The sequence below is a fragment of the Macaca mulatta genome, chromosome 10 (assembly GCF_049350105.2).
Source record: "Macaca mulatta isolate MMU2019108-1 chromosome 10, T2T-MMU8v2.0, whole genome shotgun sequence".
In the NCBI taxonomy this organism is placed as follows: domain Eukaryota; kingdom Metazoa; phylum Chordata; class Mammalia; order Primates; family Cercopithecidae; genus Macaca; species Macaca mulatta.
Genome location: NC_133415.1, coordinates 29,777,384 through 29,803,340, shown reverse-complemented (window position 1 = coordinate 29,803,340; position 25,957 = coordinate 29,777,384). Strand labels below are relative to the sequence as shown.

Sequence of the window (25,957 nt, the reverse complement as noted above, 5' to 3'; positions counted from 1 at the left end):
AGCTAAAAAGGAAGGCTAAAAAGGGTAATGAGATGCCCATAGGGGTTTGAAATGCTCTGACACATTCCTGGGTATCTATAAAATGCAAAGGTGCACCACACTGTGAGAAGAGGGGCTCAGTGTGCCTAAACTGCTTTTATAAAACACTGTAGTTTGGACGTGGTGGCTCACACTTGTAATCCCAGCACTTTGGGAGAATGAGGTGGGAAGATCACCTGAGGTCAGGAGTTCGAGACCAGCCTGGCCAACATGGCAAAACCCTGTCTCTGTTAAAAATACAAAAATTAGCCAGGTGTGGAGGCGCATGTCTGTAGTCCCAGTTACTCAGGAGGCTAAGGCAGGAGAATTGCTTGAAACCAGGAGGTGGAGGTTGTAGTGAGCTGAGATTGTGCCACGGCACTCCAGCCTAGGTGACAGAGCAAGACTTCATCTAAATAAATAAAAAATAAACAAACACTGTAGCTTGTGCCAAACAGATTTTTCTTTCTGGGATAATGGAATTTTGATGTGAGCTAGGAATGGAACACCAAGCCACCAGTCCCCACTCAAAACCCTGGACACTCAGTCTCTATGAGCTTCTCTGGCAGACAGTATTTCATACATAATTGTCACAGTCATTGTTGGAGAAATGTGTGTCTGTGATTCGTTTGGGCAGGAATCTTGAACGCTTGTGCTTAGTTTCAAGTGGACTTTGCTACGCATACCTTTTCCTGTTGTTTATTTTGCTTACTATTGTGCTGTGATAAATCATAGCAATGTGTATGACTACACATTGAGTCCAGCGGGTCCTCCTAGAGAACCACTGAACCTGGGAGTGTTGGTGTCCCAACACAGGTGGCTACACAAGAAAAAAAGCAATGAATAGACACTGTCCTTGAGGAAGTCCAGACACTGCATATGCTAGAAAAGACTATATGACCTGCTTTAAATATTTTCAAAGAGTTAAAGGAAACTACGTTTTGTTTTGGTTTTTTTCTTTCTTTGAGTATATACCTATAATGGGATTGCTGGTTCAAATTATATTTGTGCTTCTAGATCTTTGAGGAATCGCCACACCGTCTTCCATAATGGTTGAACTAATTTACATTCCCACCAACAGTGTAAAAGCATTCTTTTTTCTCTACAACCTTGCTAGCATCTTCTGTTTCCTGACTTCTTAATAATTCTCACTCTGACTGGTGTGAGATGGTATCTCATTGTGGTTTTGATTTGCATTTCTCTAACAATCAGTGATAATGAGCTTTTTTTGCACATGAGAACACTATGTTTAAAGAACTACAAGGCAGTAGTACAATTATGCTTAACTGAATAAAAATAACAATAAAGATGTAAATTATAAAAAAGAACCAAACAAAATTTCTGGAATTGAAAGTAAAACAGCAACTAAAAAAATTTACTGTGAGAATTTCTACTAGTTTCCTAGAGTTGCCAAAACCGATTACAAAAATCTGAGTGGCTAAAAACAGCAGAGACATGCCTTTTAGTATTGTTTGTAATTTTATGGATGTGAGGTGTTAGATGCAAGAACTCACCAAATAGACTCTTAGTGTGAGGTTTTATGGGGATCTGGAGGAGTTAGGCTGTGCTCATATTGTCACTGTTAGGTGTCAGAAGCTAAAATGAATTCTGGTGTCTTTTTTTTTTTTTTTTTTGGAGATGGAGTCTCTGTCGCCCAAGCTGGAGTGCAGTGGCATGATCTCAGCTCACTGCAACTTCTGCCTCCCAGGTTCAGGCGATTGTCTCACCTCAGCCTCGCTACTAGCTGGGATTACAGGCACGCACCACTACACCCAGCTGATTTTTTGTATTTTTAGTAGAGACAGGGTTTGACCATGTTGACCAGGCTGGTCTTAAACTCCTGACCTCAGGTGATCTACCCACCTCAGCCTCCCAAATTGCTGGGATTACAAGTGTGAGCCACCGCGCCTGGGCATGTTTTCGTCTTCCCTATTGTTTTGGGGGTTCACTAGAGACTTCTTCACCACAAGGTCTGAGACTGGCAGTTCCTTCTGTTGCACTCCCTGTAATATACAGGGGTCCTGAGGATGGAGTGGTGTGGTGTGGAGGGGGGAATGTGTTCTCTAGTCCTGTGATAAGTCGTCTAGGGAGTCCAAGGCCCTGTGCTGTGACCTCCAGAAGTGCCTCTCAGTTTTCCCCTCTTTGGTGAGATTGAAAGGATAGAGGCAATGTTCTGCAAAAATAGTTGTCCTTCAGGGCAATTTTTCACTTTTTTGAAAACATTTTTTATTTTCAGGGGTTTTGGGGGAGCAGGTGTTATTTGGTTACATGAGTACGTTCTTTCATGATTTGTGAGATTTTGGTGCACCCATCTCCTGAGCAGTATACACGGAACCCAATTATAGTTCTTATGCCTTTGCATCCTCACAGCTTAGCTCTCTTTTATGAGTGAGTAAGGAGACTGGAATACTCTGGGCATATTTCAAGACTTGCTCTTTTTCTCCCCCTGCTGGAGGCACAAAGGTAAGTTTCTCTTATCTTCACCCTAGGAACATTACAGTGGGGGTGTTCCTGGAGATTAAACGTATGAAAATGTGAGGATCCCCATAACACAGCCCCTCCCTCCAGAGTGTTGACCTCTCAAGCTGGTCCTCATGGAGCCCTCCGCAATCCACCAATTACCGTCTGAAATTTGCCTGCCCAGGTACTGGCTCCAACACAGGCCTCTGCTCATCTGAGCTGTGATTCTCTGCATCTGCTGTCTTTCCAATTTACAGAGCAGTGGTTCAGCTGTGATCTCACTGCTCTGATGGATCTAAGAAGAGTTGTGGATTTCTAGTTTGTTCAGCTTTGTTGTTGTGAGGACAGGAGTGATGACCTCAAAGCTCTGTACGTATTAGTCTGCAAACTGGAAGCCCCGGAGGGGAGAGTGTCTTAGAACAGCATTGCACAGGCCTCCCAGATCCTGCTAAGGTGGCAGCTGTGGTGGTGGCCGGGGCAAGTTTGGAGGAACCTGCTTTCCATAGGACCCAGCACTCCCCTTCCTGTACAGCTGACCGAGAGAAATCAAAACCAAACTTCCTTTTCCACAGACATACTAGGGCGAGGCTGGGTTGTCTTTCTATATTTCAATCAAACAAGACATTGAGACAGATTGAATGCAGGAGACAGGAGAATCCAATTGTCCTTCATTTTGCAAAAATGTACAGCAAGGCCACTCAGTCCCTTATTTATTTGTTTTGGAGATGATAATTATTTCTCTTTTTTCCTATAATGCTATCCTGAAGCAGATATTATAGTTATTTTTCATAAAAGAATATTTGCATTTTCATGTGTTATTTTTCAGTCAATTAATGGTTCTCAATTGCCCATCTGTCATTTCATATTTAACTTTCTGTTTTGAAAGAAATTCAGAAAAGCTGCAGAAAGTAAGCACAAAAGTCCTAGCGGTCCTTCTGTTAGCTTCTAATGTCAACATCCTGCATCACCTTAGTTACAAGTGTGGAAACCAGGACATTCGCACGGATATATGATTAGCAAATAAACTGCAGACCTTACTTGAATTTCACCAATTTTTCCATCGCTTTCCTTTTTCTGTTGCAAGATCCAATCTAGGATTCCACACTGCATTTAATTGGCAGGTGTCCCTTGGATGCCTCATTCTGTGCCAGTTCCTCACTGTTTTCTTGTCTTTCATGCCCTGGCAGTTCTGAAGAGTACTGGAGAGGTATTTTGTTGAGTGTCTCTGAATTAGTGTTTCTCTGATGTCTTCTCATGATCAAATTGGCAATTTGCTTGTAATGGAGAGGATACCACACATGTGATGCTGTTTTTTCCTCAGCGTGTCACATCAGAGGGTACCTGATGTTGCTGTGTCTTGTTTGCAGGGTGATATTCACTTGGTCACAAAGTTCGTGCCGTGTCTGCCATGTTTTCTTATGGAAAAGTTACTGTTATTTTTTGGTGGTGGTAACTTAATCTTTCTTTTTTTTTTTGGAGATGGAGTCTGGCTCTGTCACCCAGGCCGGAGGGCAGTGATGTGATCTCTGCACACTGCAACCTCTTCCTCCCAGGTTGAAGTGATTCTCCTGCCTCAGCCTCCCAAGTAGCTGGGATTACAGGCACGCCACCATGTCAAACTAATTTTTTTGCATCTTTAGTGGAGACAGGGTTTCACCATGTTGGCCAGGCTGGTCTCGAACTCCTGACCTTAGGTGAACCACCCGCTTTGGCCTCCCAAAGTGCTAGGATTACAGGTGTGAGCCACCATGCCGGGCTGGTGTTAACTTTAATAGGTAAAGCATACTCCGGAGACAGTATGTTGAGGTTATGTCAATGTCCTGCATCTTAGAATTCTGCGTAGAGATTTTAGCCTCCTCGGAAGATTCTTGTCTGCAACAGTGATTCCTGTATTTCTTGCTTCAATGTGATTCTCTATTTCCCTCATTCTTTCTACATTTATCCATTGGAAATCTTCTGTAAGGATGACTGGTCTCTTCTTCTACACTTGTTTATTCATTCAGTTACTTACATCTGTATAGACTTGCTGATACTACTTAATTATATGGCTTCTAATTTAATACTATCAATACGCACTTTCTAGCTGGGATGCTTTCAGTTCTGGTCATTGGGAACTCCTTCAGATGGGCTCCTGTGTCCTTTCAGCTTGCTCCATCTTTTAGTGAGCACCTCTTTTCCTCTGTATAACAAGATATTTTGCATTCATCTTGTATTTTTTTTCCCTCAGCTTTGAAATCAAGTCCTTCAGTGAGACCTGGCTCTTTTGATTAGAGGACAGCTCTTACTGTACAGAAAACATTCACGGAAGTCATTTGCTGAAGGACGGAGCAACCCAAACCCACACAGCTCCCAGGCCATAGCACAGAGTTTCTGCCCCAGGAAGGGGTGTGACAGTCCGAAAAGACTGATGTAAAGCCCTGCCTGAGGGGAGTGACTTTACTTAAATCAGAGCAGGAAGAAAGTTCTGCACCAGAGCGTAATTGGAGCCAAAGGGCATCACAGTAGCTAGCAGTCCTCCATGGGAGCTTGTGCCCCCTGAAGCACAAAGGTCTGTACCTGTTTGTCCCCTTGCGCCTGAGCCTGAGTGCAACTCCTGGGCATGGGGGGAAGGAATGAAGTTTGATTGATCTCTGAGGCCCTGGCTCTCAGCACAACCTCCATCCATGAGGCCTCTGAGGACTGTTGTGGAAGGAGTCACCAAAGGAATGAATCCAGCAAGCCAGGCCTGACTCCAGGAAATAACTGAAGGAGAACTCGCACAGGGACTAAAGCGTATTTTGCGTAATATGGACTTGGACATCTGGTGTGTAAAGGCTAGGTGTTAAACATCCTACTACGCACAACTCTCCTCCCCTAAAGAATTAGCCATCCCCAAATCTCAGTAGTGCTGAGGTTGACAGCGCTTGGCTTACATCCTGCCTATTAGATCTGGAGATCTGGGAGAATTGGGTATAACACCTTCAGTGATCCACGGGGGGGATCTGCAGCCATTGTGGGCGCCTGTTTTTCCCGTGACCTTTGTGTGCTTGTCTCTCCTTCCAGTATCTATTGTGCTGCCCCCTACTCCCCAGCACCCTACACACACACACACAACCATCCAGCCTCCTGCCATTGCCAGCAGGTGCCTTGCACAAGTACCTTGCCGCGCTAATCCATTCAGGTCGCTCTGTCACTCGCACTTATTCTTTACACATGCACGCACTCCCTCAGGTTGAAAAGGTGCATTGCCCAGCAACAGAAGAAACTGCTTGCTTAGGCTTTAGCCGAGTTGGCAGCTTGATGAGGACGCTCAGAGCTCAGCTCTGGAGAATTCGAGCATCCAACCATACCCGCTGCTCCCAAGAGCGGTTACCTGGGCACTCTGTGCCCCTTATTCCTGTCCCGGCCTGCGGCTGAGGACCTGCCAGTAGGGCTCAGTTGCCTGGAGCCCTTTCAACCCATCCCCCAGTTCACTTTGCTTGTGGGATCTCCCCGTTGCTCCTGTCCCTGGACGGAGTGGCAGGCCATCCTACAAGTATCCAGACACTTGGCATCAGTGGTGTCAAGACAACTCCAAGAAGGTTTTCCGTGATCCTTCAAGCCCTGTGTTCCTTCCTGGTGATCCTGCCTTCAATTTGATTGTACAGGTACCACAGCAAGCCAGTGCTGTGTGCTCCAAATTGCAGGGCGTCCTGCAGCTCAGCCCCTGCACTGAGCACAAGGAATCTCTGTGGGGCCCAGGGGCAGGGAGTCACCCCTTTGGGGCCCACAACACCCGGCTGTCCCCAGACTCGTGTCCAGGGAAGATCGTGTTGAAGGTCCTTAAGGAGAGCGGGGCAGGGATGCCTGAGCAGGACAAGGACCCCAGAGTCCAAGAGAATCCTGATGATCAGAGAAGGGTCCCCGTGGTCACCGGGGATGCACGGTCTGCATTTCGGCCCCTGCGGGACAATGGAGGCCTCTCTCCCTTTGTGCCCAGGCCTGGGCCACTGCAGAGAGACCTCCATGCCCAGAGGTCAGAAGTCAGATATAAGCAGACATCCCAGACCTCCTGGACGAGCTCGTGCACCAAACGAAATGCCATCTCGAGCTCCTACAGCTCCACGGGAGGCTTCCCATGGCTAAAGCGGAGGAGGGGGCCAGCCTCATCCCACTGTCAGCTGACCCTCAGTTCCTCAAAGACAGTGAGGCCAGGCCTCAGGCTGTCCCTTTTCACACCCAGTGTGAAAAGGTGGGAGATACAGCACCAGGGCAGACACTCGCCCCCAGGAATGGCTCCCGCAGATCCCAGGCCTCCAGGCCCCATAGACGCAAGTTTCCCCTGCTGCCACGCAAGCAAGGGAAGCCTGTGATGCTGCCACCTCCATTAGAACTGGGGTTCTGGGTCACTGCTGAACACGTGGACCTGGAGGAGGAGGCGGCATTCCAGTGCATCAACAGTGCACTGTGGGGTGAGGCCAAGGCCATCTGGGCCTGCAGACCCTCACGGCCTTCCCATGCTTTGTCCTCACTTGCAACAGGGGCTTCTGGTCTGCCTGCTGTTTCTAAAGCACCCAATATGGATGTACAGCAGGAGAGACACAAGTCCCAAGACTCCTGGGGCCCGGTGCCCCCCTAGCAAATGCTGCAGAGGCTCCCTCTACAGCTCCTGTGTCTGGGAAGCAAAGACCACCAGGCCCTGTTCTCCTTCTGAGATCCCCTTCCTGCCACCTATTTCCACTCCCAGGACTCAGGCAGGTCACCTTGCTGATTCCTGCCGCCTCTCCAGTTGCAAGCATGGAGGGCAGCATGAGAAGCCCAAGGCCTAGCACTTCTGGAGCCAGTTCCAGCCCTGCAGCCACACCCACGGGCTTTGGGAGTAGAGAGGCAGCCCCAGCTCTGAGTTCCCTCAGAAGAAAACAGGTAAAGAGAAAGGCCCCGAGCATCACCCATGGCAATGGGGCATGAGGGGGCCTGAACACCAGGGGGCCCCCCAGGCTGAGCACATCCATGGTGACTGCAGGACCTGGCACAGGGAGCAACTCTGTTGGGTGGCACTTTTGTCTTTACTTTTCATCACATCCCTGGGGGATCATTTAAGCAGACACCCCCAATTGCAAGTCAGGGACCCAGGGCCACTGCAAACAAGGCAGGCTGCATGTGCAAGTCTGGGCCGGCCTCTGACCCTAGCAACCCCACTTCCCACATGGGCACAGCAAGGAGGAACCTGGCCTCTAAGGCTCCCTCGTGCGCTGTCAGGGGTTCTGCTGGACACACGTCCAATGGGCCATCGTCCAGCTCATCCTTCTCCACATCGGGCTTTTGAGCCCGTCGTAAATTCCTTGCCTAGAGTGAAGTCCAGAAGAGTTTTCTCTAGGTTTCCTTCTAATATTCTTGTAGTTTTGTATCTTATGTTCAAGTCTTGGATCTACCTTGAGGTGATTTTTGTATATGCTGAGAGTTAAGGGTCCAGGTTCATTCTTTTGCATGTGGCTATCCAACCCTCCCAGTACCATTCATTGAAGAGGGTGTCCTTTCCCCAGTGTGTGTTTCTGTCGGCTCTGTCAAAGATCAACTGGCTGTGAACATGTGGCTGTGTTTCTGGGTTCTCTCGTCTGTCCCGTTGATCTAAGTGTCTAGTTTTATGCTAAGATTATACTATTTTTGGTAACTACACACTTGTCAAACATTTTGTAGTTGTAATTTGCAGTGAAATGGAATGCCTCTAGTTTGCTGTTTTCGCTGAGGATGACTTTGCGTCTTTGAGCTCTTTTTTGATTCTTTTTTATGAATTTCAGGACTTTCCAATTCTGTGAGTGGTGACATTGGTATTTTGGTGGGGGTTGTATTGAATCTCTAGACTGCTTAGGGCAGTGTGGTCATTTTAATGCTATGAATTCCTACCATGAGCATGAAATGATTGTCCATTTCTTTCTCTCCTCTTAAACATTTTCTCAGTGTTTTGTAGTTTTCCTTGTAGAAATCTTTCACCTCCTTGGTAAAATTTCTTCTGTGGCATACGTTTTTCCATTTTGTTGCTATTGTAAATGGGATTGCCTTCTTAATTCTTTCCCAACCAGACCATTATTGGTGTGTAGAAATGCTGCTGATTGTTGTCGTCGTCGTCGATTCTGTATGCTGCAAATGACTGTATTAATTTATTTATGAAGTCTAGGAGTTTTCTGGTGGAGCCTTTATATGTTTCTAAGTCCAAGATCACATCTTCTTCAGACAAGGATAATTTGATGTCCTCTTTTCCAGTGTGGATGCCTTTTACTGTTTTCTCTTGCCTGATTGTGTGATGTCGAATAGGAGTGGTGAGAACCGGCATCCTCATCTTGTTCCTGTTTACAGAGGAAAATGCTTTCAACTTTTCCCCATTCTGTAGTAGGTTAGCTACGGCTTTGTCATATACAGCTTTTATTATTTTCAGGTATGTTGGGGTTTTTTTTGCTGTTATTTCTTTATTTTTGTTTTTTGTTATGGAGTCTGGCTCTTGCCACCAAGGCTGGAGTGCAATGGTGTGATCTTGGCTCACTGCTACCTCCCTCTCTTGGGTTCAAGTGATTCTCCTGCCTCAGCCTCCCGAATAGCTGGGATTACAGGCACCCACCACCACGCCCGGCTAATTTTTGTACTTCTAGTAGAGATGGGGTTTCACCATGTTGGCCAGACTGGTCTCGAATTCCTGACCTCAGGTGATCCACCCACCTCAGCCTCCCAAAGTGTTGGGATTACAGGCGTGAGGCACTGGGGCCAGCCCGGCCATTTTCAGGTATGTTTCTTTTGTGCCTAGTTTGTTCCTTTTTTCAAGACATGGTCTCACTCTGTCTTTCGCGTTGGAATATAGCGGCACCATCAGAGCTGCAGCTTTGAACTCCTGGGCTCAAGCCACCTCAGCCTTCTGAGTAGCTGAGACTACAGGTGCACATCACCAGAGCAGGCTAGTTTTTGTTTTTATTTCTTTGTTTGTAGAGATCTCTGTTCCTCAGGTTGGCCTTGAACTGTTGACCTCAATTGATCCTCCCAGCCCAGCCTCCCAAAAGCACTGGCCGAATTGACAAAGATGAGCCACCGCCTGGCCCAGAGTCACATTTTAACATCACATCCTCACTGCTGGGCTCAAGTTTTGGCAGTGACTGAAAACTCTAAGGGGGAGTTTCTGGTCAGGCCCGGCCCAGTCTGTGCATAGGAGGGGAATGGAAAAGTGGCCCGTGGATGGTTCTTCTGGAGAACTGGCCAGACAAGCACTGAGATGCCGTTTCCTGGAATACAGGGCTGTGTGATGTCCAGCCCAGCTGCCAGGTCCAGGGCCCTCGACACCGTCTAGTTTGGGAGCTCACCCAGAAGTGGCCTCGGTTGCCCAAAGCAGCTGGTCTCCCTTCCAATCTGGTCCCATTTGAGAAATGCAACTGGGCCCCGTCTTCCAGGAAACATTTCAGTGTGTGCCTGTCTTTGTCCCCGCACTGGCTGGCCTCTCTGTACCGTGAGAACTTGGGTTATGCAAGGCTCTGCCAGTCAGCTGAGCATCACGAAGCAGCTCTCTTCTGTTCCAGTGAGGCCGACCAGGCTCCAACACCCCTGCCCCGGGTCTGACCATTCTCCCCCTCACCCAGAAGTGACCCCCAACCCGATCCTGCTCCCTGTCTTCTGGCAGCTGCTCTGGGGAAGGGCATTTTGGCCTCAAGGGCTGAGCGTGTCATTTTCTGTTTTCTGTTTATCTTTCTAGAGCTGTTTGGGACAGCCCATGCGTCAGTCCATGTACTGCTTCTTTGGAAGGCAATTGGGGCTTTCTTTCAGGGGTGGGTATAAAAGTTCTTGTGACATTTGTTTATGAAGTCAGCCTTCACTACATGGATAGGACCAGCATACTTCTGCGGCATGACTCTGCCATTTTACTACATTTATTTTTTTATTTTGTATTTTATTTCTTGATTTCTTTTGAGACAGAGTCTCGCTGTGTCTCCCAGGCTGAAGTTCAGTGGTGCAATCTGGGCTCACTGCAACCTCCACCACCTGGGTTCAAGTAATTCTCCTGCCTCAGCCTCCTAAGTAGCTGGGATTACGGGTACACATCACAATACCTGGCTAATTTTTGTATTTTTAGTAGAGATGGGGTTTTGTCATGTTGCTGGAGCTGGTTTCAAACTTCTGACCTCAGGTGATCGACCCGTCTTAGCCTCCCAAAGTGCTAAGATTACAGGCGTCCATTTATTTATTTGAGATGGAGTCTTGCTCCGTATTTATTTATTTGAGACAGAGTCTTGCTCCGTCACCCAGGCTAGAGTGCAGTGGCACGATCTCTGCTCACTGCAACCTCCACCTCTCAGGTTCAAGCAATTCTCCTGCGTCAAGTGTTCTGAGTAGCTGGGATTACAAATGCCGGCCACCGCACCTAATTGTATTTTTAGTAGAAATGGGGTTTCTCTGTCTTGACCAGGCTGGTCTCGAACTCCTGACCTCATAATCCACCCGCCTCAGCCTCCCAAAGTGTTGGGATTACAGGTATAAGGCACCATACTTGGCCACATTTATCTTTTTATTTCTTTAGAGATGGTCTCACTCTGTCGCCCAGGCTGGAGTGCAGTGGCGCCATCTCAGCTCACTGCAGCCTCTGCCGCCGCGGTTCAAGCAATTCTCATACCTCAGCCTCCCAAGTAGCTGGGACTACAGGCTCCTGCCACCACACGGGGACAATTTGTAGAGACAGAGTTTTACCATGTTGGCCAGGCTGGTCTCGAACTCTTGACCTCGTGATCTACCCACCTCAGCCTGACAAAGTGCTGGGGTTACAGGCGTGAGCCACCACGCCCGGCCACATTTATTATTTAGAGACAGGGTCTCTCTTGTCGCCCAGGCTAGTGTGCAGTGGCGCCATCTCAGCTCACTGCAGCCTCTGCCTCTGGGGTTTAAGGGATTCTCATGTCTCAGCCTCCCAAGTAACTTGGACTACAGGCACATGCCACCATGCAGGGATAATTTTTTCAATTTGTTTGTAGAGACAGGGTTTTACCATGTTGGCCAGGCTGGTCTCCAGCTCTTGACCTCAGGTGGTCTGCCTGCCTTCTCCTCTCAAAGATTACAGGTGTGAGCCACCGCGCCCAGCCTCTTGCTATATTTAAATAATGCAGTGGCTTTATTTAGTAGAAACCCCATCTATACTAAAAATAGAAACAGGCCAGCGCAGCCCTCACCTCGCCAGCAGACACCAGATTGGGCAGAACAGCACGTGGCACTCGCAGCTCTTGCAGCCAGGGCAGAACTCAGTGTGGACCCTTCTGCCTGTGGGAGGGGCTGCTGAGGCCTGCGGAGAGGCCAGGCTGGAGGCTCGTCCCCTTGTCCAGCCCTTGGTGTGGTCTCTGCCAGGTCCCCAGCCCACCAGTGAAGCGTGCCCCGAGCCTGCTACTGCCACGGGCCTGTCTTTACCCAGGACGACCCCCCACCTTGCAGTGTCAGGGAAATCGTCATGGTGGGGGTAACACTCCCCAGGCAGGACTGTTGAGAGAAGCTGAGAAGGGTCACACTGCAGGCAGGGGCCCATGTGACAAGCCCCTCTCACCCCGAGAGAGCTGACCAGGCAGCTCACGAGCAGAGCCACGTCCCCGGAGTTTGAGAAAGGTTCTGACTGGGCTCAGCCACCTCACTGGCCACAGGCAGCCTTTGTCGTGTGAGCCTTGCTCTCCTGGGGAGGCTGAGGCTGATGGCTGATGCGGGCATTGCTGAGGGTAACCTGTGGCCCAGTGGATGTGGCCGGGTCTCCTCAAGCTGCACTCACCCAAGTAGGACCCAGGCTGCACGCCCATCTCCAGCCCAGGGCAGCTCCCCTGTAAGCTGGGCGAACTACTGAGGCCAAGGCGGGAGGCGGCTGACAACACCCACGGCCCATGCGGAGGTGGTGGAAAGGCTGGACTCAGCAGCAACACCAAATCCCGGACCAAGCAGAAACCACCCGAGACTGAGGGGCTCGTGCCAGAGCGGTGGCCACAGGTAAGAACCCGGGACCAGGCTGTGTGTGGTGGGAGTCCTCCCTGTCCCAGGGCTCAGCACAGCAAAGGAAGACCAGCTGCGTCATCCTGGCGGCCATCTGTCCCTGTCCCACCTGCAGAGTCAGAACAGCCTCTCCCCAGTGGGCGTCGTCTCTCTCTGTCAAACCAACAGCGGTCCCTGCCCCAACCAGACCGCCCCCGTCAGTGGAATTACGGCCGCTGCTCCAGTGCTCACCGGAGCCCTCCAGGAAGTTGGGGTAGAACTCATCAGTGAAGAGGGGCTCGGGCAGCTCACGGAAGTACAGCTTCAGCGTGCCTGCGATGGCGTTCACGTCCATCTCGCTCATCATCACCGACACGTCCTTGTTATCTGGAAAGAGCATGGAAATGCCGCGGCCTCCTTCAGGATCCCGAGTGAGTCTCCCACCATCCCAGCCTTGGCTAAAGCACCGTCCCTGCCACGCTGACTACTGTGCGGGTCCCTCCCTGGCTTTAAGCAGCTCATCTGACCCCTCCCAAGAGCTATGCGTAGTTCTGTGTCTGCAGAGTTGATGGGGCTGCATGGGCATTCCCATTCCTCTCCCCTGCTTGGCCCGATGTGACGGCCAGGAGGAGGCCAGCACGGCAGGACACGGTGCCTGCGTGGGAATCGGGTGACTCTGCCCTGTACATAGCAACCACCCCTGCACCAGTGTCTTCTGATAGCAGGAAGGCTGTGGGAGAATCTGATTGGTTTCAGTGTTTGAACCGGTGTCTTCCTTTGGACCCAATGGGTCACTGGTGCTTATGTCCTCACCACAGGCCAGGGGCCAGGTCTATTCTGGGACCCCAGAGAGAGCTGAAACTACCACAGGGCCTCCTCAGGGATGCTGGGCATTTTAGGGGTCCTGGTCAGGGTCAGTGGTGTGTGCCCCAAGGAAGGGTCTGCAGGCATAAAATCTTGTTGCTTTGAAGATGCTGGGAAGGACCCTCTAGGGCTTCTGTGCCCTCCCCTGGCATTTGAGGCAGGTTCAGGTCCTTCATAGCTTGTGAGGGTTTGTGAGATGGAGGCAGAGATGCTGCAGCCCTAGCCTGAGCTGGATTTCATCAGTGCCTTCTGCCCGCCACATCCTCACACAGGGCAGTGGACAGACCGCACTGAGTCCTGGGCTTCCACCTCCTGTCCACCCGCAAGGCAGGAAGGCCAAGGCCCTACAGAAGCCCCTGGTTCATCCCAGCAAGTGGCATGGGTGAGTATGATGGTGTAAAAACTGGCTTCTGTAGAAGCTCTACAACTCGTCTTTTTTAAAAAAATAATAAAACAGTAAATGAAGAAAAGAAAAGAAGGATGTGACATGCCCGGGCCATGGAGCGCTCTGAGATCACATCGTGGACACCACCGCCCACACCTCCATCCCGTCCTGCGCAGGCTGACACTCACTGACGTCGAAGGCTGCCTTCAGTGCCTGGATGTCCGTGGCCACTCCGGACACGCGGTAGATTCCCACCTCTTCCATGCCTCGGCGCTGTATCTGCATGCGCTGGCGCACGATGTAGGGCACCTTGGACCTCTCTCTCCTGCAGGAGGAGGAAATGTTGAGGAAATGTTCTCAGTGTCCTGACAACCCTGCTTGGGCCACAGCACAGGAGACCTGCCCCCTATCTGCACACCCAGAGGTGAGGTGAGGTGAGGACGGTGACGAAGGTACCCGGGTGTGGGGCCGTACACAGAGCCTTCTGCATGTCTGTGCTCCCTCTGCAAGCCCTGTCCTCATTGCATATACTTTCTCAGGAACTTTTCAGGCAGCCAGAACCCCTGCAAGTTGCTACCCATTATCTTTGTGGGAAAGTCAGTAGGCCTAAGTAAAGTCAGCACAGAAAGGGAATCTGACAGATTCCAGGCCTTGGGTTAGCAGCCTGTGCCCCCAGCTGGGGCATCAGACCTAGTGTTGGTCCTGCCACCCGCGTGCTGTGTGAGAGGAGAATCCCTGACCCTTGCCCTGGGCGTGGGCCTTAGCACACATCGGACAAATGAAGGGTTGCCTCAGCACCCGCGCTCCAAGTCCTGCGCTGCCAAGTGCTTTTCTCCTCTGAGTCTTAGCACTGAACAATTCCAATACCGCCACACAGGACACTAGAGTAAGAATACTTAAAAGTGAGCGCTGTGCTGAGGCCTTAACTTTAGTTCTGTTTTGCAACTGGATTTGGGAGCACATCAAAGCTGCTTCTCAAGCCACCCTCATTAGCAGTGCTTCTTTGGGGGAGCTGCTGCTGGAGTCCTCGCTGCTCATGCCCAGAGCCCTCCCAGAGTGCTACGCAAGTGGCTGCCATGTAGTTGGGGTGAGCGTGCTGTTTAGACGCAGAAAGGAATCCAGGGTGTGACTGATGGAGGCCCCAGCCCACATGACCAGCAAGTTCAGAGGCCCAGCCGGATTCCATCCTGGGGAAGCAAATGAATTCTCAGAGGAAGTGGTCTGTGTCTGCAAGAACTGCTCTCAAACCCAACAGGCTTCTCTTGGCAACTGACTCGTGACAAAGGGGCAGGGGTTATGGCCATTCAACAGGAACCTGGGACCGTGACAAATTCCAAGCAAGGACAGAAAACCTTGCACTCAGGCAGTTCCTGGAGCCAGCCCTACTGCTTCCAAGCAAGGCGGCAAGGACATTCCTGAGCTGGTGTTGAGTAAACACAGGAGGTAGCTGAACACACCAAGTGTTCCCTGGGGCCTGACCTCACCACGCAGCGGCCACGCACAGAGAGGAGAGACCCACACATGCTCTTCTCTGCAGAAACAGCTGAAGGGACAGGCACCCTCAGTGCATGAGCCCAAGCCCCTCCCCACTCACTTGGTGACCACAGCAATCTTGACTCTGAAGACCCCTGTTTGCAGGACGGCATCCTCTTCAAGCTGAACTCTCTGCTGTTGAACTTGATCGAGCGCTTTACTTCAATCTATAGTGGGGAGAAAGGGCACAGTCCTCTGATCTTTCTGGCCCTCATAGCCCAAGGTCACAAGGGCCCCTTGGAGTCTCAACTATTTCCACCCCCAAGGCATGCAGAGGTCTCAGCATGAGGTAGGGCTGCCCCTCAGGGAATCCCCTTGTCTACTTTAGCAAGAGCCGGGATTGCTGAAGATGGTGTAAAAGACTGGCTTCTGCAGAACCACCTCCTAAAATCCCTGCTGCTTCTCTTGCTTGCTTGGGTTTTTTTTTTTTTTAGATACAAGATCTTGCTATGTTGCCCAGGCTATACTCAAACTCTTGGGCTCCACTGATTCTCTTGGCTCCAGAGTAGCTGAGACCATAGGTGCACTGTGCCTCTCTCTTTCTTAGTAACAAAAATTAAGAAAGAAAAACCCAAGAAACTCAAATGTTAACATTTTACCATATATGCCCAGGCCTTTTTGGGTATGTCATTGCTTTTAAGGTCTAAACTTTTCTGGGGTACCTAAAGACAAATCAGAGGTCTCCATTTCTACAGGCAGCCCCCCAGGTCCCCAAGTGGAGGCCCCACCTGTACTGGTGGTGCCATGAGACCTTTGTTTGAGGAGGGATGCTCAGGGCCTGGCTGGCAACTGCATCCCAGCCAGTGAATGACGGTTCTGTGCACGGCGATTCTGCTCTTTGGGGAACTTCCCTCCTCCAGCCAGGCTCCGTGTCAGACGCTGGCTCAGGCTCAGCCACCTCTGACTGATTTGAAATGAACAGAGGCCACCCTACCCTTCTGGGGGATGTGGGTGCCAGGAGAATCTCATAGACATGTACCCTATTCATGGCGATGACAGCACACTGTCAGTCTCTATCCTGCAGGGCTTGTAGGTCCCCCTGAAAGCAAGGAGTCATGATTGGCAGAGGCCCTGGGGTCTGTTCAGAGGCTGCACGGGGCAGCAGCCCACACCCGCCACTTCTCCAGTCCTTAGTCAGAGGCAGAGCCTGACTGTGGCCAGCATCTCCACCCAGAGGCCAAAAGAGGTAGAATAAGGAGGGGCCTGCCAGACACCCCTGGAACCCAGGGCCCCACTGCTCCCAGAGCCCTGCTGCCTGGGGTCCCCACCCCCTCCTCCCTCTGCCCCTCCCAGTTGGGAGCTGATGCGCAGGCTGGCAGACTCCACCCCGCTCCCATCACCACGGGTGCTATGTGGAGCTCAGTGAAGGGCGAGTTGTCCAGCAGCAACTTCAGTAACAACTCCTGGGGGCCTGGTATCCACTGCTGCTGTCTGGGGAACTGTGGATGCTGTTCTCCCCCTGCACCATGAACAGCTTGTGGCAGGAGGAGCCTGCAGGCCACACCAGTCCCGTGGTTCAGAATCAGGCCCAGGAGGACCCAGAGCCAAGCCCTAAATCAAGCAGCTGGTGAGGCGGCCGGGAGGAAGCCCCTCTGTGACCCCTCTAACTTCTACCCCCACCCAGCCCTGTCCAGGCAGCTAGCCTGCAGGAACTTGTCCTTAATGTCACCTGAACACAGTCTGTGCTGGTACGAAACACCCTGTCATGATCAAGCCACACGTCCCCCGTCCGTGAAGGCTCTGTCTCCTGTTTTATGGGGAGCACAAGCTCTGTGTCAGCAGTTCCTGGGTACACAGAGACCACTGGTTGGGCTGGGCAGTACCATCATGTTAAAAATACACCTTCCTGGGCTCCACCTATAGAAAACTGGACTCATAATCTGGGTGGGACCTGGGATTTGCACAACTAGAAACCCCAGGTAGTTCTGGAGTGAAGCCAGGTCACAGAGCCACTGTCTGACTCCAGACAAGGCCACTGCATCTGGCCTTGTGTTTCCACCCCTTGATTTAGGTGATGGTTCATTTCAGCCACAAGGCAAGCTGCCTAAGAGCAGAGACCACACCTCATGATGTCTGCACACATTCAGATGCGTGCACACATACGACAGTGCTGATCACAGCGCCAGGCCTAGAGAGGGACTGAGCACAGGCATCAGATCCATGGTAAGGCAGGAGAATTGTTTGAACCCAGGAGGCAGAGGTTGCAGTGAGTCAAGATTGAGATGGTGCCACTGCACTCCAGCCAAAAAAAAAAAGTGTGGAAAATGTTAGCACAAATGGAGAAAGTTATCTTAAGCCTTGAGAGCAGGCAGGTGCGAAAAGGCAGGCTTGGGCGCCCTCCCAGCCCGAGTGGGCTCAGGAGGCCCTGCATACTCTGATCGGGGGTGCTCTGAGGGGCAGCAGGGGTCCTGGTGGAAACTGCTGGCAGGAGGAACCCCAGAGCCATGAAGCCTGGGCATGGGATCACATTGTCCTGCATCTGCTCTGCGGACTAAGAACCCAAATCCCTCAAAGTGAGGAGTACCACTCACTGGGAAACAGTTTTTGGTTCAGGCTTCCCACAGGCCCTGGGAAACCCTCAGCTGTCCTGAAAGCTCTGTAGGGTGAGACCCCACCTTCCCTCCCACCCCTGAGAAGGGCCTGCACACAGTAGGTGCTGAGTCCATGCATGAGAACAGGTGGTGCTGGGGCCCCTGGGGCTGAGCAACCCGAAGCCCAGGAGTTCTCTCCCTGGTGTGTGTGGGGTTCACCCTGGGACCAGGGCTGAGGTGTGCTGGCTGCTCTCCTATCTGCGGACACTCACACCTATCCTCAGTACAGGCTGGCAGGGGCTGCCAGGCTGGGGAGGCTGTGTTGGGCTTTCCTTGGGTACTTTGAAGTAAAGGGTGTTCCCTGCCGAGGCAGGCATGTCACTTGAGGCCAGGAGTTCTAGATCAGCCTGCCAACATGGTGAAACCCCATCTCCAGTAAAAATAACAAAAACACAGCGCGGTGTGATGGCACACACCTATAATCCTAGCTACTTGGGGGCTGAGGCAGGAGAATTGCTTGAACCCGGGAGGCAGAAACTGCAGTGAACCAAGATCACACCACTGCACTCCAGCTTGGATGACAGAGCGAGACCCTGTCGCAAAACAAACATGCAATTCTATAGGCCTAGGTATTCACAAACCATGTTCATCAATGCGCATTTTTAACCAACGTGTAGATAGTATACATGAGGTGAGAGTTCACCTAACTTAAAATTGGCATCTTTGTGGGAATATTTCAGAAATAGGAAGGTGAGTCCCATGGGAGGTGCTGGGTGTGGGCCGGGTGTGTGGTGCCTTTTAGCTTCCCAGTGTCTGCTGAGTAAGTATCCAAGGACAGGCCCTGGACCTGAGGCTGGGCCTGATGGACCCAGCCCTCCTCTTCCCTGCCCGAAGTGTGTGCCCAAGTCAGCTCCACCGATGCCCCTGCTGTGGCTGCCCCGCCCTAAGAGGCAGCAAGGAAGGTGGGTAACCCGGGGGTCCAGCCCCGGACCCTCGGTTCATTCAGACCTTCCCACACTCCTAGCGCTCCCACATGGCCTGAGCATCCTGGTCTCACAGCAGCCTGCAAACCCGCAAACCCCACACCCCTCCACTCCAGGCTCAGGCTCAGCCTTGCAGCCTCTCCTCTCTGACGGGCCCGTCTGCACCCTGCCCTCTGCGGGTGGATGCCAGCTCCCAGCCGGCTATCAGTGACTGAAGGTCCTTGTGATTTCCACGTGTTGGCTTTCATCGAGGGCTCGGTGGGCAGAGGCCCTGGCTGAGTGAACAAGGCTGACAAGGCTCATGGCTGTGTTCTGGATGCAGGCCCGGCAGATGTTTGAGGGGGAGGTGGCGAGCCTGGAGGCCTTCTGGAGCACGGGCCTGGTGCAGGCACTGAGGCCCATAAAGGTCATAATTTTGTCAAGAGGCGGGGCCACCTTTGTGATGGAGCATTTGAAGATGAGCTTGAGCAGGTGAGTGTGTATGTGAGACCCATATGCACACACACATACAGGCAGAGACACACGGATAGAGGGGGTAGTGAGAGAAATGGAGTAGCCTCTGGCTGAGCGGTCCACACAAGTTCCGAGTTACCAGAGGCAAGACCAAGAGTTCCCTCCTGCCATTTTTAATGGAGAGAAAAAGTTACTGCTTTATATGAATTTTTTTTTTTTAGATTAGTTTGGCTGTAATGAGGCTGCATAAAATAAGTAATTACATATATTTTTAAACAGTCGCACTCTTTTGCCCAGGCTAGAGTGCAGTGGCACAATCTTGGCTCACTGCAACCTCCGCCTCCAGGGTTCAAGTGATTCTCCCACCTTAGCTCCCTGAGTAGCTGGGACCAGGTGCCCACCACCACAGCCGGCTAGTTTTGGGATTTTTAGTAGACGGGGTTTCACCGTGTTGGCCAGGCTGGTCTCAAACTCCTGACTTGAAGTGATCCACCCACTTTAGCCTCCCAAAGTGCTGGGATTTCAGGTGTGAGCCACCGCGCCTGGCCGCCTTTATACTTGATAGCACATTAATGCCAGCTCACTTTCGGCAGAATGAAGCTGATCTATGAATTATCTGGAGTTCTTACATTTTTTTCTTTTTTTCTTTGAGACAAGAGTATCACTTTGTTGCCCAGGCTGGAGTGCAGTGGTATGATCTCAGCTCACTGCAACCTCCACCTCCTGGGTTCAAGCAACTCTCTTGCTCAGCCTCCCAAGTAGCTGAGACTACAGGCACCTGCCACCACGCCCAGCTAATTCTTGTGTTTTTGATAGAGATGAGGTTTCACCATGTTAGCCAGGCTGTTCTCGAACTCCTGACCTTGTGATCCACCTGCATCAGCTTCCCAAAGTGCTGGGATTATAGGCATGAGCCACCACGCCCAGCCTCTACGTTTTCTTCTGATAAAGTCATACATAGTCATTGTATAAAATGTGGAAAATACAAACCCATGTGAAGACATGAAGCCACCATAATTCTTCAGCAAAGAACGATCACTGTGAACATTTTGGCATATGATTATCATCCCAGTCTTTTTTTGCTGTTTTTGAAATGGGGTCTCACTCTCTTGCCCATGCTGGAGTGCAATGGCACGATCTCAGCTCACTGCAACCTCCACCTCCCAGATTCATGCAATTCTCCTGCCTCAGCTTCCCGAGTAGCTGGGATTACAGGCGCCTGCCACCTCACCCAGCTAATTTTTGTATTTTTAGTACAGACAGGGTTTCACTGTGTTAGCCAGGCTGGTCTCAAACTCCTGACCTCAGTGACCCCCCCCCCCCCCGGCCAGCCAATGACCCTCACTGGGGTGCAGCTCCTGGGACTTGAGCTTCCATCATGGGCGCTGAGCAGACCCAGTGGGCTTCCCCTGATGTGCCAACCCAAGGAAGCCGCCTGGTGCCCACACTGGCATTTTCTGGCACCTCCAGGGGTTCGCTGGTGCTCACCTCACAGCCCTCCCATCTGCAGGGAGTTGGCCAGTTGGCCCGGCTCATCCCAAGCAGCAAATGGTGCTGCTCCCAGGAGGGCTGACCCCAGGCTTGGGCGGGGTCTACAGTCCTGGCCGCCTCCCTGGGAAGTAGCTGACCTGGCTGTGGACTCCTGCACCCGGTTTGGCAACCAGGGGTGGGGGAGACTGGCCTGGAGGGTCCATTCTGAGAAGGGTCCTGAAGCCAGAGATCCCATAGCCCAGCCCCACTCAGGTCTCACCTGGGCTCTTGGGTGCTGTGTGCCGTGTTACTCTCCAGTCGCTTAGCATAATTGAAGGCTGTTGCTGAAGCTCGGGCAGATCCCAGCTGGAAAAGGCAGTTCCTTCCTGGAGCTGCAGAATGTGGCTGGAGGAGTTGGCTCAGCTCAGGGTGAGGATTCACATTGGGGCTGAGTCCAGAGATGAGTAGGTGGGAGGGTGCAGGAAGGACCCCCAAGCCCCTTGGGGAAGAGACTGAAGACAAGGCCCTGGTCCGGCACTGGGCCCTGCAGGGCTGTTGGGTGGCTGTGCCAGGCCCACCTGGGTTTTGCCTGAGTCCTGGCAGGGGCATCCATGACGTGGTCAGCAGTGGTCATTGGGAACATTCCCCGGGTGTCTCAGGGGGTGTCACAGAGACCAGCTGTGCCGTGAGGCGCTCATGCCGTTGCACAGGGGGACCCCAGATCAGGTAAGGAGCTTCAGTCAAGCCTGGCTCGGCTTCTGCATCCTCCCCGGAGGGGGATCCCCCGCCTGTGCCCCCAGCTTTTGTTTGGCTGAAAGTTGGGCCTTAAGGCTCCAAGCATCGGAGGGCTCTGGGTCTCTTACCCCAAAGTCCAGGCTTAGTTTCGTCCCAGAGGATCCTCCTCCCCCAGGGCCCCACAATGACTCAGGCCAGGACTGTGAGGTGCCTTGGTGGGCTGCGAGGAAACAACTGGCTTCTCAGACACAGTACCAGGAGCTGGCCCTGCGGGTCTCCACAGGGCGCCTCTGACTCATGTCCCTGTCCCACATAGAATGCTGTGGCCTTGAAGTGCCCCTCAGAAAGTCTTTGTGTGCCCCCCCATCCTAGACAGAATCAGCCCGTCTGTCCCTGCCCTGCCCCAGGGGCCGTCTCCCCAGCCCCAGAACTTCCCCCAGGGATCCTGGGCCTCTGAGGGTGCAGGTTCCAGGGAGACAAGGGGCTGTCCCATCTGGCTACCCCACCCCCACAGGGTCCGGTGCCAGGCAGGCGGGAACCGGCAGGTGGCTTTGAACCCCGGCAGTGTCCCGAGGCGGCAGGTGCCCTGCCCCTGCGCTGGCCTCCAGGCCTTTGCATGCCTGGGTTCCACCCTTGACAGCCCCTCACTCTGCACTCAGAAATCAGCGCAGGGCTGCCAGGGGCTCACGGGAGCCCAGAGTGCGCCCAGCCCAGGTCCTGGTCCTCTATCCAAGGCTATTGTCTGACCCAGCAAGTCTGTTGAGCGCCTACTGTATATGCATACAGTTGAGGGGTAATGTTGTTCGGCCTCCACATTGCACACTAATCTGGTCCAGAGAGCTGGACCAGTTCAGGGGCATTGGGGCCCATCCCCCAGGGCATGGCCACACCCACTGAGCTTTGCCCTTGCTGGCTGCCCCCACCCTGCCCCCTGCTATGCACACTCTCCAGGTCCTGGGCAGTGCTACCTGCCAGCCTTCTCAGAAGGCCTCCCTGACCTTCCCACTGCACTCCATGCCTCCCATGGTGGTCCTCCCTCCTGACCCCTTCGCACCACCATGCCACCTCGTATCAGCCTCGGGCCACCTTTCCTTGCACTGTCCCAGGGCAGCACACAAGACAGCAGCCGGGGGGGACATGGAGTGGCTAGGAACATCAAGGCCTGGCCCCAGTGGTCTGCTCTGCCCATCCTGACCCAAAGCCTGGGATGACCCCTCCTCGCCGGAAGGCAAAGGAGGGTTGGATCGGCGGAATCCATCACCGAGGGGGCAGCTCCCACACGCTGACTGTACACAGCTCTTAGCTTTCTGAAGAGCCAACTAAATTGTTTCAACAGCAGAGAGGTTACTCTCTTCTGCACTGCAAGCTGAGGCCCCAGGAGTTCTTGCACCCTACTAGCTGCCCCTCAGCCTGGGGCTGGCCCCAGCCAGCTGTGGATGCCCATATGCCTGAGGCCAAGTCAGCTTGGGGACCTGGGACCAGCCTGTCCGGCATTCCTGGACTCAGCTGCCTGCTCCAGGGAGTGATGAATCTGATCCAGGCCTGGCCCCGGGTCCCTGACACGCTAACAGGGCCCCAAGCAGACCTGGAGTGTTCCTACCCCCACTCCACTGAGAACACATGGCAGCCCTGCACCTCCAGCCTCCTCCTCCCCCATTTTCACGTCTCCACTCCCCGCACTGCTGCTGTGCTGGGGGACCTGGGGACGTGCGGGGTTTACAGGGGCCTAGGCACACCTGGCCAGGCCCTGCCTCAGGGATCACATAGCAGAGCCCGGCACCCCATGGCCCCTGCTTGGGATCCCTGCAGGTCCCAGGAACCACTGTAAGGTGGGTGCGGGGCCTCAGAGCCCTTCCCCTGAACTGGGGGCTTGCAGTCACCCTTGGCTATGGAGGTGGTGAGCCAAGTCTGCCTACCAGAAATGAATTATTTCTGCAGCATCCGCTTTGCCTGCCCGGTGCCCCCACTGTCCTCACTGTAGGCCCCATGGCTTGTTCTGAGTGTCCTGCGTGTGTGCACATGTGTCTGTGAGCATGCTGCCTCGTGTGTGCGCTGCACGTGTGAGTATGCTGTCCAGGTGTGCATGTGTGTGCTGCCCACATGGGTGTATGTGAGCATGCTGCCCAGGTATGCATGTGTACCTGTGTGAATATGCTGCTTGTGCATGTGTGTGAGAGCATGCTACCTACGTGTGCCTGTTTGTGAGCGTGCTGCCCACGTGAGCATGTGTGAGAGAGCATGCTGCTGTATGGGCATGTATGTATGTGTCTACTTGCCGTGCCATGGTATGTGCCCTCCTGGGCTCACCTGCCCCTTCATCTCCATGATGCCCTATGGTCCCTGACTCTCCCCTGTATCCAGTTCCTTTCTCCCCCACCCCGCTCCTCTGCCCACCCAGTGCTGATGGGGGAATCAGGGACCAGAGTGTGTACCTCTCCCAGCCTCGCTGTGTGACTGGGAGCTAAAGAGCCCTCTCCGGGCCCACTGCCGCTTCACTGTCTCCCAAGTGAGGTTACTTGTGCACCTGACACAAGCTGAGCTCAGCAATTACATCCCAGTTGCTCCAGCTCTGGAAGGGGCCCCGAGGATAGACCCAGGGTCACAGGTAGGCTCTAGGCTGCAGAGCTGACCACAGTACAGGGCGGGCGACCAAAGGGAGCCACAGAGTGACAAGCAAGAAAAGAACCCCCAGCTCTGGAAGGTTTGGGTCCCCTCAGCCCCTACCCACAAAAATGAAAATCATCCCTGGGCCTTGACTGACGCTCAGCTCCTGCGCCTGGCTGGCCTCAGTGAAGACAGGAAATCCATACCAGGCTGAGGGATGTTTCCAGCCAGGTCAGACCCACTGGCAGGGGAGGCGAGTGGGGGCGGCTGCTCAGCAGCCAGCCTGGCTGCCTCCCCTCCGCAGCTCCCAGGCTGAAATCAGGCTGAAATGTCCAGGCCGGCTTCCTGCAGACCTGAGTACACCAGGCTGGGCTATCACAGGGCCAGGTCCTGCCGGGCTCTGTCCAGCTTTGCTGGGTCTCCGGCACACAAGCCCTGACCCCGGGGCCCAGCCGGAGCCCTGGCAGCCCAGGTCCTCACACATAGGCAGCGGGGATGCAGGTTCTACTCCACATCCCAGGAGCCAGCACAGGGGCCAGGACACGAGAGCCCTTGCGAACCAGGACAGAGCCACCCAGCAGAAATGGATCCTCACCCTCTGGCCGCCCCCTGTACCCTCTTCCCCTTCCCAGGCCTGCCTCAGGGTTTGCTGGAGCTTCAAAGGTCCCTGCTGGGGTTCCACTTCACTGCCTCGGCACAGCTCATCTCCCACCTAGGAGCTGTCGCCCTGGATACCACCTGCTCCCACAGCAGCTCAGGCTTTTTCTGAGCCTCCCAGACCCCCTGGCCAGGCAGGAAGTGATGGCATCAGCATCCCCTCTACCCAGGAACCAGCTGGCCAGCTCAAGAACATCTGTGGATAATTAAATGAATGGACAAACAAAACAAATGCTCCAGGCCTCCCCACAGAGCTTAGGGTTGCCCCAGGTAACTGCAGGAAGAGGAGCTTCTGGGCCCTAAGGATGGGGAGCCCAGTCCACAGGGCCTTGGACCCAGCCTTGTTCGTGGTTCCTATCAGCACCGAGGATCAGCTACAGGACAGCGATGCCCAGTCTGGGCTCGGGTGCCCGAGGCCTGGCGCCAGCCTCCCTGATGCACACAGCTGGGCAGGGTGTATACGGTCTGCTGGAGAAGTGGAGGCAGAGGGATTGGAAGCTCCTGCTGCTGCTTCCCAAGTTGCTCCCATCTGCCCCTGACTGCTTGGCAGGCTGGCCCTTTCTGGTGTGGCACCACCACGTGGCTGGTTTTGGCTTTAGGGCACGTTAGGAGTAGGGTACGGCACGCCTGGGTTCCACGCACGACCTGCAGGCTCCGTCTCCCTCTGGGATCCAGCAGCATCTGAGAGGACCATCAAATGACTTAGAACAGGGCCTCACCCACCCACCCTGTGGGGGTTTGCTGGGCCTCTGGCCTGGGTGCCCAGACATGTAGCCACTGTCCTCTGGCACTGGCCAGGGTGGCCTCTGTCTCCGTTTCTCTCCTCCAAGAGGTGGCTCTGCTGCCAAACCAGCTCTTCCTGCTGGTTCCTCCCTCCTCCAGGTCAGACCCCCCAACCCATTCCCCAGGCCTGACTGTGGAGGGGTGTGGACAGCCCCCTGTGCCTGCCTGGTGACCAGTGTCCACTGCACTCTCTCCCAGGCCAGCCGAACCTGGCACACACTGGGTGTTCCCTAAATAGCCATGGAGGATATCATAGTGACCCCCCATTTTATTCAGGGGTCATCAGCTCCCTGACCTTAAGGCCAGGCTTTCCCTGAGCCCTAGATGTTATTTGGAGGGGGGCGGGGGGCACACCTCCAAAGCCATGTTTTCATTAGCAAGAGATGAATAATTAATACCACAGCACCTTTGAAAACTGTGCACTAAGGAAATAATTGAAAACATGAAGGTAAAAAGAGAAATTCAAAACAGAACTCTGGGGAAAATCAGTAAAAGTAAACCAATTATTGGGTTAATTTAGGAACAAAACAAAAAGATAAAAGACATACAGAAAA

General features: G+C 53.1%; 3 protein-coding genes and 1 pseudogene across 7 annotated transcripts in view; 3 read left to right on the top strand and 1 right to left on the bottom strand.

Annotated features, from left to right (window-relative positions):
- Positions 1 to 18,100, bottom strand: part of LOC144331910 (uncharacterized) — a 28,466-nt gene extending 10,366 nt beyond the window's left edge. Inside the window, exons 1-3 of one of the 2 annotated variants that reach the window (XM_077950617.1) lie at positions 14,129 to 18,100; positions 13,843 to 13,979; positions 10,647 to 12,792 (exon numbers count right to left, since the gene is read on the bottom strand). In XM_077950617.1, the coding sequence (XP_077806743.1) occupies positions 12,347 to 12,792; positions 13,843 to 13,939 (543 nt within the window). In that variant the 5' untranslated portion in view covers positions 13,940 to 13,979; positions 14,129 to 18,100 and the 3' untranslated portion in view covers positions 10,647 to 12,346. Of the gene's footprint in view, positions 1 to 10,646; positions 12,793 to 13,842 lie in introns of those variants that run through there. The other variant, XR_013399513.1, reaches the window with a different exon arrangement.
- The window catches only part of LOC114670549 (immunoglobulin lambda-1 light chain-like), a 349,019-nt gene that overhangs the window by 253,308 nt on the left and 69,754 nt on the right, over positions 1 to 25,957 (top strand). The window lies entirely within an intron of this gene.
- Positions 1 to 25,957, top strand: part of LOC106996055 (immunoglobulin lambda-1 light chain-like) — an 801,838-nt gene that overhangs the window by 724,883 nt on the left and 50,998 nt on the right. The gene's annotated exons all lie outside the window — the stretch shown is intronic.
- LOC144331570 (putative POM121-like protein 1) lies at positions 5,265 to 7,404 on the top strand (annotated as a pseudogene).